This window comes from Benincasa hispida, chromosome 8 (assembly GCF_009727055.1).
Source record: "Benincasa hispida cultivar B227 chromosome 8, ASM972705v1, whole genome shotgun sequence".
NCBI classification, from domain to species: domain Eukaryota; kingdom Viridiplantae; phylum Streptophyta; class Magnoliopsida; order Cucurbitales; family Cucurbitaceae; genus Benincasa; species Benincasa hispida.
The window spans coordinates 43,080,896-43,094,734 of NC_052356.1; the positions used below are offsets into that span (position 1 = coordinate 43,080,896).

A 13,839-nucleotide genomic window follows, 5' to 3' on the forward strand; every position below is an offset into this window, starting at 1 on the left:
GACTATAATGTTTGAAAGGATGTTTAGTTTTGCACCAAACAAAATAGTAAATTGAACCAAATCCACAACACGGTCCAAAAGTGGGAAGAAAACAGAAAGGTCTAGTGATTGGCACCCATTCCTGTCGTTCCACAAAGTCGAAAAGAAAATGTGTAGCAGGAACAAGCTCAGCTATGTTTATTTATTAGGTAAGGAAACATAAATTAGTAGTAGTGGCAAATATGACATATAGATGAATGAGAAGTTACTTGTTTTGCTCAAAAGATATTTTTATCTCCATCTGCAGGTACAATATGCTACCAAAGGTTATTGTTCAACCCAGCAAAGAATGAGAGGGAAAATGTAAGAACATGGTGATTCTTTTCCTCTGCTTCCAAGTAAATAAAGTTCCAAATTTAGGATACATTTTTTTACTGATGGCACAAAACACAAGTCGCGGATGACCAAAACTATGATCAGCTCCATTCCTATACCAATCATCATTCTGAACTAACTTTCAAAAAGGAAGAAGGGGAAAAAAAAGTTACAAAAACCTATACTTTCATACTAGAGAAATTGGCTTCCAGAAAGACCCCATGATAAATTAGATTTGAGTGAGCACTGGCGTCTGCAGAAGCATGGAAATTAATGAGACACTCGAAGATTTGTACAAATATCAGCTTACATGAAGTAACTAAGAGCCTTCTTTCTCCTAGAACCTCCTTCACCATAGAGCTCGTTCCATTGTAACAGCTCCGTCATGTTTACAGACTCCGACGAAACACTCGCACATACCTGATTTGGTAAGTTTCGCAAGTTATGAGCCAAGCCAGAAAAAAGGGATGAAGGGATGAAATTATATAATTTGAGGTTTCCTGTTACCCGTTCATGAGCATATTTGAAGTCATCCATGTTTAGAGGCCGAATATCCTCACTTCCACTAAGGGCTGGAGCAGGCCTGCCATCTGTGAGAGCTGCAGCACGCTCCTGTCAACACAACCACAGCAAGTAGCCAATACGATGAGCTTGTTCAAGAGGGGATCATGTTCAGAATAAAAATTCATGCAGCAGCCCGAGAAACACTTCAACATTAGTTCAAAATATAATAACTAAAATAAATCACCTCATCCAAAGTTATTCGAGTATTAGAAATCAAGCTCACTCAAAACAATTCGTGCAGCAGGACAATGAAAGACTTTGACAATAGTAAACTAAATCATCTGTGTCATCTAACATATATATGTACAAGGAATCAAGTGTGTCGACTAGGTCACTCATAATGAAAGAACTTGCCTTTTTTTCCTTCTCCAATATCTCTTTAATTGGACGGTGAGCAGCAGCAACACAAAGATTCTGTTATAAAACATACATAAATAAATAAGATTCAGTTGTTAAAACATTTTTTTTTTAAATTGTTTATTCCAGGAGGCGAACCGTCAATAAGACAGAAATAGAGTATTCACCTTAAGGTCGCTCCCAGAATAGCCATCCGTCATACTAGCAACCGAATCAAAATCAAATTCTGGAGACAAATCTTCTTTTGCCAAAATAACTTTAAGTATCTTTGCTCTGTTTGGAGCATCTGGCAAATTCACCATCAACCTGCAGATGAAACAAACTGTGGATTTTCTACTAATGAACAGTACTAGCACAATAAAATTAAAAGATTATAAGGAGACATTGAGTTTTTCCCAGGACAAGAACACACAGCATACTCTAAACTAGCACTTTTTAGGTAACTGTTTACCTACGAGGAAGCCTTCGAATAACAGCTTCATCAAGGTCAAAAGGTCTGTTTGTGGCTGCAAGAACCAGCACCCTTTCTGTGTCCTTTGTTCGCAAACCATCCCAGTTCACCATAAATTCATTTTTCATCTTTCTCATGGCCTCATGTTCTCCCGGATTTTCTCTTCGACCCAACATGCTGTCAACCTAATGAATACCATCAATTAGAGAAAGAGAACTCATGGATACCCACCCATAACATTAGGAATGACTGATAGACAGGGGAGATGAGAGGTTTACTTCATCGACAAATACAACACTTGGGGCAATTTTACTGGCTAGAGAGAAAACAGCTTTTACATACTTCTCACCCTCACCGAACCACTGCAGAAAGAAAGAATTTGTAAATAATGAGCAATGGAGTAGTAACCACAACAGTATATGAGAAAGTTGAAATCTATAGTAATTATTTTTTCTGTTAACCTTCGACGTAATGCTTGACATGGAAATGTTGATAAAATTTGCACCAGCTTCAGTAGCAACAGCTTTTGCGAGCATCGTCTTACCTGTTCCAGGTGGGCCAAATAATAGAATGCCCTTGCATGGCTTCACATACAATAACAGCTAGTGAGACTCTTCCACCCAACAAGAGTTCTTTACACAACCAAGCTATATGGCAGGTGTTAGAAAAAAATTCAATTTCTGAAGTGCAAAAATAACAAGCAGATATTTAAACCAACAAAAACAAAATATTAACATTGTAGTAACTTGACACTCAAGTAAATTTTCCTCTGACATTCGTTTCTTCCTGGGGAGTTTTCCTGGGTGGCATTACAACCTAGAATAACATACAAGTGAAAAAAAAAAAAAAAAAAAAAAAAAAAAAAAAAAAAAAAAAAAATCCTTATTGTGCTCTTCAGCCCAATTGATTCTCTCTTTGTGGAAGATATGCTGAAGATATCAATTCATATGTTTACATACTCTTCAGTGTTCCCATGCCCAAATTCTAGCTTTTAAAGTGCAATAAGCCTTCTTTTGTTCATGGCAAGACTAACTAATTCTTAACCCTCCCCGCGGCAGTTTTGATTTCAAAGAGCAGGTCAAGGATCTCTGATTAAATGCTTGGTAGGACAGAAATTTGTTTCAAGATGATTGCTTTGGCTACATATTCAGGACAACTTACATTTTTTAAGTTTTAGTCCCCAAGACACACTTGATCCAAAGTGTTCGTGAATTGTCTTTTTCTTATGTTCCCAATTATGTCTCTCTCTCAAGAATATCAGCTAGGTATTAGGAAAAGTATATAGGAAAGATCCCAACTTTCAAAATATATATTACAAAAAATATAGTCTTTTTCTTATGTTCCCAATTATGTCCCTCCATTTCTCTCTTGATGGTTATAGGAATCAAAACACTAACAAGAGGTGTATTACAAGCAAGAGAGAATGGAAAGTTGTCAAACCTCCCATCTTACCCTAAATCCCACCTCAGAGTTCATTTCAAACTACCTGCCCTGATATAAATAAAATTAGCATTTAAAACTAATTAATACATTTTTTTTAAAGAGACTAATCGGAGCGACGAAGGGCTGAATCTCAATGGATCGTGGCAGCAAGGCCACTCTACCACTTACAATATCCTGTCACATATTTAATACAATTACAAACTAAACAGACAGTTAAAGTTTTAGAAACTGCATTAAAAATGGAGATGAAATGAAATGAGCATCAGTTAAGAAATAAAAATAAGAAAAACCAAATTACAATGCATATGGTAAAGGTAAAAAAGAACATGACTCCAGAAGGCTTATGGATGGATATTCATTAATTTTTCCAAACTAAAAAGACATTATATGAAGTAAAGATATATTTATTGTTACTTATACCTTAGTCAATTGCCCCTTGCAGAAAAGTTCGGGCCTTTGCAAAGGAAGCATCACCAACTCCTTTAAAGTATCCTTCACATTTTCTAGAGCTCCGATATCATCAAATGTGACTCCTATATCACTTGGTGGGATAACGTCTGCTAAAAGCCTTTTCTCGAATTCATTCTCTGTAACAACATCCTAAGTTTACAAAAAGAGTATGGGAAGTATTAACATAGTTAACCAATAGAGTTATTGTCAAAACCTGATTTAAAAATGAAATGAAACAGGAAAAAATTAAATTTTGATTAATAAGAAAGCCAACAGCAAGAATTTGTAACAGAAACCTTAAGTGACTTCTTCAAGCACTTAGATTCATTCTGGATAGCCTGTAAGATGCTGATCCCGTATTGAATGCTGCCAAAATTGCAAAAGAGAATTACATCTGCAATTAGATGAACAGATGTAGCACAAAAAGGTACATCCAAAAGGGAAGTAGGAAGAAAGCACAGACAACCTCTCACTAGACAAAAGAACTCTAGAATCAGGATCGGCATCCAGATTCTGCATTAAATGATGGCTTAAGGCCCATCCAACTACCTTCTCCGCACCTGCAACAGATGAGAAAGTAGTACTCAGACAAGAATAACAGCAATTAGTGTGATTTCATAAAATTGAGTAACAACTCACTCTCGTTAGTAAGCGTTTGATCCTTGATGCATAATGTCTCTAAACCTTCACAATCCATTCCACTCCTACTCAAAACCTGCTTTTGAAAATTTTGACCATGAGATTAAAGTCTTAAAGCACTACATCAACAAGGCCAATACATGCGTTCATCCAAAATTTAATGAGTAAAGGAAAATGCTTACAACGCGCAATTGATTAAGATTTCCCTTCATTTTAAGAGTTTCGGCATCTCGTTCTAACTGGTGCTTCCATGATACAAGAAGGCCCTCATCCTGCCATTATAAAAGGACAGTTTAAAATTAACTCCAAAAATGAATATATGAAAAACCAAGGTTGTTCTTTCTCATAGACCTGCGGCATGTGGATTGTAACTTTATTGGGAAATAGTTTAGTAAGAAGTTTTGTTGCTTTTGGAACTTCCTTCCCTCTATCATGTAGTCTTCCAAAACTATCCTGTGAAAACCAAAAGAACATACAACAGCATCATGCATATGCAAAAAAATTGCAGCATAATCTTAGCACAGCAGTTCTTTGTTAGGAACCCTTCTCCTGCAAACAGAATTTACCAACAAAACTCCCAAAAACAGAGCAGTGCTCTGGAAGATATTATTTATAAACTTCAAGGGAAAGTACAGAGTGAAGATGAACAATTTCCAGTAATCAGAAAAACAAGGGAAAGAAGAAACAGAACCCTAGTCACGAGCACTTGAATTCTCACCAACTAATCCCTCTCTTCCCCCCAGTATACCCTTCTTACCCCTATGTTTATACGTATTTATAATTGGGGGCCTCACATTCTTTTTTTTTCTTTTTTCTTTTTTAAACATAAACAAAATAATGACAAATACAAGTAGCATAGTCAAGATTTTAATTATCCTGAACATTTTTAACAAGATTACCATCATCCCGAAAGCTTATTATTGCTCAAAATGGATAATTCATTTTACCAATATGGGACAGGGACGAGCAAGTATTGTATCATACTTCCTATCCTAAAACATAGGACACTCTTGAAAGTCGTGCATTCAAAAGTTAATACAAGAAATAACATATAAAACTCTCATTTTAAAATAAAAGTGACTGAAGTAAAACGAGAGAACAAGGAGGACGTGAGATCTTATAATTATCAGAAACCTTTCGGTAAACCATCTCTTCTCCATCAATGCACAAGTAATCAGCACACCCTTGAGACATTCAATAGAATGCATCAAAGTCGCGAGAAATAGAAAGCTAAGACTAGAACAGTTATATGTTGCTAACTAGGCTATAACTGATCATTACCGGAAATGCCAAGTCAAGAAGAGCAGTTTGATTGCTGCCAAATTTCGTGAAAAGTAGGCCACCAGGATGTGACTGCAATGAAAAGAAGAAAAACCATGCAGCAAGGACATGTTAATCTTTATGGAAGTGTGGATTAAAACTACAACTGAATAATCAAACCAAGTTCAAATTAACAAATATCAAATGTTATCAAATATAGGAAAGTGGCCCAATATCTGTGTTCAAAAGAAATGTTACTCCGAGCAGGTAAAGCTCTATTCTCAAATTATTCACATTCTCAAATGTATTGCCTGATATTAGAGTTTTATTTTGTGAACGCCATTTTCCTTTTTTCAGATAAAAATTTTAAAATGGATAAATCTCCGCAGGAAAATTAATAATCATCTTAACAAACTAATTGAATAAATAAGATTAAAGGTTAATCTAAGCTCAAACTCTATGAAAGTAACATTGGATAGAAAGCACCTTCTCCTTGCGGTTGTCAGTATGAGTATGAGAACCAATTACTATAACATTGTCGGGAAGCTTTTCCAGTCTACTTTTAAAAGTAGAATAGGAGTCTAAATTTCCAACAAGAGACTTCTCAGCATCTTTCATGAACAAAATGAAAGGAGAATTTCTGCTTTCACTATATACCGCCTGATTAGACAAGTAAGAAAGGCTAATAAGATAATAAACCTCGAATTGTGAAGTGAGAAATTTATTATTCTAAATAAAATAATAAAAACTACAAGCGTAAACATAAAAATTCTACCTCAAATAAAATATCAATAAGTATCTTATCCAATTCTTCCACACCAGAGTTCTCCAAACGAAGATCGGTAGCTAAGGAGAGAAAAATATATTTGTCACTCTTAGCCAAGAAGAAAATCTGTAACTTGGTACCTTGTTTGAAATAGGTTTCATAAACATTGTTTAAACAAAACAACTTATCGTATAAAACTCGAAGGATAGATATTCAAGCAAAACAACTTATTCGTGAATAATAATGAGGGTTAGCATAGTTGTTTTATAAACAAAACAGCTCTCATTAAGATAACAGACAAAGGGTCCAAGCAGCTTCCTTCATCATAATGCAAATACTCATACTTTGATTAACAATCAAATACTCCAAATAGAATCCATGGAACTGTTAAATATCTACCTCAATTGAAACAACACCTTGAAAGTAAAAGAGAACGACATAGCACATGCTTTAACTCTTTTTAAGGCACACTTATACATGATAGATCAATTAAGGCCAAGGACAAAAGAAAAGGTGCTCTGGAGAAAAAACTGTCGATTAGATAGAGACTAGCAGGTAAAAACACTAGAAAGATCAAGAGACACTACACAATAGTCCTCGAGCTAAGGTATAAGATTGGCTCTAAGGATGGTAGAGAGAGAAGCTGTCTCGTTGACTTTTTTATAATAATAATTATTATTATTATTAAATATATATATATATATATATATATAAACAAAAGAAAAACCCTTATAGAAACAAAGTTTAAAAGAAAGATCGAGAAGTTATTTTTCAGGTGCAAGGGATACAGAAGGGAGCATCGAAATTTGAAACTACGGAATATTATTTTGAAGCCAGGGTCCCCAGGCCCAAACCAACTTCACAACATTTTCCCCCACACAACATTAACAAAGGGACAAAGAGCTTGACAGATAACTCGAGCCCGATAAAATAAGGCAAGGGTTAGCACCATTGATTAAACACATTGTAAAATTTCACTAAATCCTTTCAACAGGACACTTCAGGGAAATTACATGAAAAAGACATGATTTTTATGCAACCAAATTTATTGAATTTGCACAATAGAAAAATAATACCATTACAGAAATATCCATAGCCTCCTTCACAATATCCCCCAAGATCAACTCCATCAGGTATAAGTTTATCAAACTTAACACCAATTTTTGACGAAGAGTTGTTGTCAAAAGTTAATACAACCTTTCCACGTGTTCCATTGGGTGGGCCCCTGCAAAGTAAGGAAAAAATAATCATTTATCGCAAAACAACCAAATAAGTTCACATCGTGTCAAAGATAAGAAGAGAAAAGTACAACTCAAGAACAAGTAGAAAATTGATTTCTGTTATGTCCTGTATAACGTATATCAAGCATGCAAAAGTCAAAAAGTGCCTTATGTAACACGCGCTGTAAAAATTAACAAGGATTGATTATATGAAACTAAAATTATGTATGTTTAAGCTTATTTGATCGATAGTTTTACCTAGACTATTGAAAAGGACATAGCAACTGGATCAAAGACAATATCATTGTATAACCTCGCTACAATGGTAGGGTGGCATCTATTCCAAATATGTACTTCAACACAAAATGTAAACCCCTACTCCAAGAAAATATCATTTTTCATACTAAGCAGCGTTCATTAAATATGAAACTTGCGAAAGAATAAAAGGTGGTATCTTCCCCAACAAACAGAACCAGACTCTAGAAAACTGCCCAATTGGTTAGATTCGAAAGCACACTGTCATAAACTATAAGAAGTTATGTAAGCCAAATACCAAGGAAAAGTAAAATAAGTAATAATTTCCCAACATTCAGTAGAATTCCTATTTATCCCTCGGAAGATCTTCGTATTCCTTTCGAGCTAAGCCCGCATAGAGGAGAACTGAACGGAAAAGTTTTAGCTTTCCTCTCAATTTTTTTAATAAGAAACCAAACTTTCATAAAGATAATCAAAAAAGGGCAAGATAAAAAAGGAAGCTAACTATAAGGGGGCCAATAAAACAAAAGAAAATTGCAATAAAAACTCCAATGATTAAAATAATTCTGATAGGAAGTGATTTAAAAAAACATATTTTGTATCACACCCAAAGGAAAAAATTAAACTTCTTAGTGGTTTTAACCATCAAGATCACCTAAAAAGAGAGGAAACAAACAAGACGAAGCAGGGACTCAACTAGGACAAAAACAATCTACATGAGAACACTTGATGAATCAAGGTTCTAAATATAGGTGTCATTAAATCCAAGGCAAAAATGAAATTCATGAAGAGAGGTAAAAAAGACACATCAGAAGTTCCCCAAACAACAGACTCAGAAAATTGTAGTATGAAGGGGAATTTAAAGCACAAGCATGACTCATCATTTATAGATAACGTCCAGACCTATAAAACAATGGAGATCGACGAGATTGCATTCGCTAGAATCCTACAGGAGCCCTTAACCACAATAGCTAAGTCCCACTCAGCAAGATGTCGTTGCATTTACTCACTATTGTGCCACAAAACATCATACTCTAGAGGGAGCATAGTAACCATTCAACCAGGAGGGACAAGTCTTTAAACCATAAATTCCTTAAATTTTTTGTTCCCAATTCCACTCATACAAATGCGAGAGAGTTTCCCATCTTTTTTTCTGGCAGCTAAATTTTTTTCCCCCCAATTCTCATACAAATGTGAGACAATGTCCCATCTGATCAAATGAAAACAACGCTAGGCAGACTATATAGAGGAAAACAATTTCTTTAACAACTGCGACCTTCTTGTAAAATAGATGAAAGATAAAGTAACAAGAAGGTTTAGACCATCTATGTTACTAAGAAAGTAGTCAACACCCATGTAAAACTCGCGCTTTCAATTCTCAACCATAAATTAGGAAAGTAAACAGTGAGGCTGTTAGCACATCAGTAGGTATATTAAGTAAAGCAAACAACTAAAAACATTCTGCAGAATGCATATATATACACAGCTATGTTTGTTAATATTTAAACAAAAATGGGGAAACAAGAGTACAAAGTATATGTTAACAACGAAAAAGTTAAACTATAGGTACACAAGTATTAGTCACAACTCACAAGAAAGGGGAAAAAACCAAAAAAAAAACAAAAACAAAAGCAGAGAACACAAGTATTGTACCTTGAGGGAGATGTTGTAGGATATATCCCCCCAGAAGCTGAACCTATAAATCTTACTCTATCACCTGAAATTTTCGTACTTGGGTAAATTTCTGGTGACTAAATCAAGGAATTCTACAACATGCTAAAAACAAAAGAACAAGAAGTTCAATGTGGATGCATATCAAATCTTAATCCTATACCAATTTTTAAAAAGCTATTCTTTGCTGTCCCAGAGGATGATGGTATTGAGTCCATCTCCATCTTAGGTTGGGAATCAGGGGTGAATAAAGTAGAAGAGCTTGGTGTATCTTCTTCACCAGTCACTTGATCTGTGTTCTTGGTGGTCTCAGTAGATACAATACTCTGTTTAGAACAGCTACAAGACTTTGCTGCATTAATTCCATCCTTCAACAGCTCTGCTTCCTTTGATGATAAACCCTGCAACACATTGGAGCAAGTCCTCAACACCTCTAACAAAGTGAAATTTCAAAGGAAAAAAGGATGATATTCTGCTTCACGGAACAAGACTACAGGCACAATGTCGAATACTATGCACAAGAAAGCCATCAAATAATTAAATGAACATTAAAAGCTTGACTAGGATGTCAAAACCAAAAAGGTGATCACAATCTTACACCCAAAAATGAATGGCTATCAAATATGAGTAGCTTAGCACCATAGTAGTTGGCAAGTGCCTTTGCTAGCATCTCTTGATATATCTCTGAACCTGCAACAACATTTACCAAATAAATGGAATTTAAGTATTGTTAGGAATGTAGACAATGAATTCTCTAACCTTTACTACAAAAGGGAGAGAAAGAGAGAGACTAACCAGCGGGACCAGAAAGTAGAATTCGTGGATTCACTGTATTTAATTCTGAGGTATACTTTGAATGTTCTTTATGCTTCAAGTGTATGAAAGAAGCAGCAATAAGCACATTCTTCGTATTCTCACTGCATGAAGCAAACAAAGTCATTAAAATTTCATACAGAGTGCATATGAAAATGTTAAGAAGTCTAACTGGGGTTAGTTTAGTTCGGTAAATGTCCATCAGTATCGTCATTTAGTTCAATATTGAAAATGTTTATAACAGTTTTGCAGATGAAAGTTCAATAATGCATCGCATATTTTTACTGTTGATGAGCATAATTCTCCCTTACAAGTTTTCAACTCTCACAAATTTGCCTCATGTAGCTTGTGAATCAGGCTGAGGCTATAATTCAAAATAATAAAGGTTGCAAAGTAGGTGGTTTGAGTAGTTTTCAACCAAAAATATCAGGCCTAACTCCTAAGTATGGTGTCTGTCCCTCTCAGTTATCCCAAGGACAGGCAACAAAACATAATTCACACAGTTTGCAAATCACCTAGTCTGTCCCCCTTGAATTTACAAGACACTTCATTATGGTGTAGGATACTCAGCAATGAAGCAAATCCCGCTATTTTGACCAAAACAATGGTATACATGCATGATACACCAATGATGACACTCATGCATGTGTCTATGTATCTCAAAAGGGAGGAGGGAAAATAATGAGGAGGAAGTATCCAAACATGTAAACGTAATGAACATTCTAGACACATTTTATAATGGAAAAAATATTGAAGTTGATGTAAAATGGAAACTTAGTCACAAAACAATTAAAACCACGTATGAAGACAATATGTATTGATGCGATGTGTACCTCAAATAGTATGGAAAGTTGTCAAATGAAACTTCTAAGCCTCTTCCATCAACAATCCCTGCGTGAACATCTTCTTTAAATGCTGCACACCGCAAAGACATTCCCGAAGTTGATGCTGGCTGCAACTCCCCAATCCACTGGTTTCTTTCTTCCATTACCTGTTTACAGATACTTTTGCTCAATTTCAGTTTACAACTAGTTGACTGAGCTAACATCCTGAACAAAGGCCCTATCAAATCATTCACCCCAGAGAGTTTTACATTGCCTGCCTCTATGACAGCGTCTGGATTGGAGCCGGGATGAAGATTCCTGTTAGTTGTGCTTGAGTCTACAGCTTTATCATTTCGTACTTCTGGATTTGAGTTGGCTTCAAGAGCATCAATTTCAAGTTCCATTGCATCATGAACAATAGATTTAGAAGGAAGTTCAGCACCTTGGTGTGTTTTACTGCTGGTCTGAGAAGGAGGCTTCCAACGTGATATATCCTGTCTGAGGTTTGAAAGAGACGCCAAGATCGAGGCCCCGGCCACAGCAGAAGGATCGCCAGTCCTCTTTCCGAGCTGCAAGAATTTTCCAACACCGCTCTGAACATCCAAACCTTTAACTGAAACCTCATTCATAAGTTGCTGAAATATCTATGTTGGTATAAATCAAGAAAAATATCACATTCACTGAAAGGTAATAAGCAGGAATTGGTTAGATGGAGGATGGCAGTAGATAAACAGTGTATAAAAGAAAAAAGAAAAAAGAAAAAGATGATGGATTGGATAACTGAAGGATACATAAGCATGGTTCCCCAGAGCACCGAAGACCACCTCGTCACCAGAATTTAGCACACAGTTGGTGCTCTTTTTGACAGTCAACCCATTGACCATCACCGATCCCTTGCCTCCCGTACTTTCCAGCACAGCTACAGCACTACCCTCACGCTGTTCACCCCAGAGTAAAAGTCCAATCAATTCTTCACAGTTCATAAATACGTACTAAAAGAATTACAGTAAGAAAATGTCAACGCAATTGAGAACGCTCTATTTTAGTTAATTGAAACAATGTTGTACAGTTAGTTAAGTATGTTTCACATCAACCACTTGTTTCTATATTTTATAAGCTAAATGGATGTTTTGAATACGTGCAGTTCGAAGTTACCTGAGTGTGCTTGATCTTGCAAAGTGTTCCGCTAATTGTGTGATCCTTCAAGGGAAAGTTGCAACCTCTACTAGAACCAATGGTAAAATTTGACGAGAAAATATCAACATTGGAGTTCTGCGTTAAAAACATTGCTCAAAATCCCATAGATGGAGTCCGCAGAATACTAGAAATGATAGATTTAGTAAGAAATGAAGCTGTATCGAGCAAATTTGAAGAACGGGTGGGAACTTAATTTGACTTGGATCTATAATTTGTAAAAATCGATAAGTAAAAACCAAAGATATGTTTCAATTTCTCGGAAAAGCGTCGAATTACCTGTCCGAACTGTGAGAGAAGCCTACACCAAGGAGTTGTCGTTTCAAAATTTGGATTCTGCTTCGCAGCATAGTGACTCCATGATGAAAATGAACTCCTAGGCTTATCTCCCACCAGCGAAGTTCCTTCAACATTTGAACCAAACCAAATCAAACCCAGACGCCAAAAGTCACCTTATACTCCCCATTCTTTTTTTTTTTTTTAATTAATTAAAACTACAAATTATGACCATTAAACTTGGGACTACGAACCACCTACCCTCGGCGATAGGAGTGTTAACAGCGACGGCCGGTGGTGCAGCATCCTCCTTCAAAGAGCTCACACCTTCTCCCACGTCAACTCCAGCGATCGGACCACCGCCAGGTCCATGCTCTCCAGGATCCACAGTCGGCGCGGTGCATAATTCCTTAGAATTCTCCGCCGCCGGCATCGATTTCTCTGAACCACACCCATTTTCCACCTGAAACCGAAAATCTCTTAACAAATCAGGAACCAAAACCTTCCAACAAGCTTCAATAAACGTTCCAATAAACTCAAATACCGGCAAAACAATACTTAGATTCCACTCATCAGACAACAAACAACCTTTTGACGCTTCGGTGACGATGGCTTATCCTCCGAAGACGAAGATCTTTTGCTATTGCTACCAGAGAGAGATCCACTTCTTCTCGTTGAAACCATGACTCTCTCCCCTGGGTTCCCTTCTTCTTCTTCTTCTTTTTTTTTTTCCTTCCCCTTTTTCTTTTTTTTCTTTTTTTCTTCCCCTTCGATTTCCTATCTGTTTAATGCCCAAATAGAGGACATCAGGAAATTTTATAGAAATGTCAATTTTGTATTTTATATTTTAAAGAAAATTCCGGTGTTAAAATTGTTGCATGGAGATTCAGTGCCCCGTTATTAGACCTTCAAAAAGAATTTATTACGGCGTAGAATTTGAATCCGCCCATTTTAGCGTTTGTTTTGGTAGAATGAGTTGGTAGCGTATTTTAGTAGTAGTAAATGTGTTTATGCTCAAATAAGCCCCTTTCGTTACGCAGTTCTTACATGGCAAGGAGTTCCATGTCATTACAAATTTTCATCAACCTTCCATTTTAAAAATATACCCTCCGCTTTTTATTTCAATTATCACGGCTTTTCTTTTCCTTTTTGCCCGTTTGAATAGTTAACTAATAACCATAATTATTATTAATAATTAAACAAAACAATATTCTTTTTTTAAAATAAATAAATAATAAAAGTGTACAATCCTTCCTTCCATGAAAATTAAAACTTATTCTAAAATTGAGAAACAAAACAGGC

The 13,839-nt window shown here is 35.9% G+C and overlaps 1 protein-coding gene across 8 annotated transcripts; it reads right to left on the reverse strand.

Annotated features, from left to right (window-relative positions):
• Positions 1-229: 229 nt before the first annotated feature.
• Positions 230-13,334, reverse strand: LOC120082789. 8 transcript variants are annotated; one of them, XM_039038098.1, is made up of 29 exons: positions 13,126-13,333; positions 12,799-13,000; positions 12,541-12,665; positions 12,223-12,339; positions 11,859-12,005; positions 11,510-11,711; positions 11,346-11,428; positions 11,077-11,234; positions 10,226-10,347; positions 10,029-10,120; positions 9,594-9,831; positions 9,413-9,476; positions 7,361-7,509; positions 6,294-6,364; positions 6,005-6,178; positions 5,540-5,611; positions 4,610-4,711; positions 4,441-4,530; positions 4,259-4,337; positions 4,086-4,179; positions 3,916-3,985; positions 3,590-3,769; positions 2,188-2,310; positions 2,005-2,088; positions 1,727-1,911; positions 1,443-1,581; positions 1,273-1,332; positions 862-966; positions 661-774 (listed from the first exon to the last, which is right to left on the reverse strand). In XM_039038098.1, exons 1-29 carry the CDS (start codon positions 13,219-13,221, stop codon positions 661-663), a joined length of 3,537 nt encoding a protein of 1,178 aa, XP_038894026.1. In that variant the 5' UTR covers positions 13,222-13,333. The 8 variants fall into 8 exon arrangements, with proteins under 8 accessions (XP_038894020.1, XP_038894026.1, XP_038894025.1 ...); XM_039038097.1 differs by having other exon boundaries at positions 11,337-11,428; XM_039038094.1 differs by having other exon boundaries at positions 11,077-11,428; positions 13,126-13,334.
• Between the last annotated feature and the right edge of the window lie 505 nt (positions 13,335-13,839).

Coding starts and splice junctions, on each gene's coding strand:
- LOC120082789 (XM_039038092.1), bottom strand. CDS start 13,221: ATGGTTTCAACGAGAAGAAGTGGATCTCTCTCTGGTAGCAATAGCAAA. Junction 10,121..10,225: donor TCTACTTTCTGGTCCCGCTG/GTTAGTCTCTCT, acceptor ATGTTGTTGCAG/GTTCAGAGATATATCAAGAG. Junction 5,612..6,004: donor CTGACAACCGCAAGGAGAAG/GTGCTTTCTATC, acceptor TTTTCATTGCAG/TCACATCCTGGTGGCCTACT.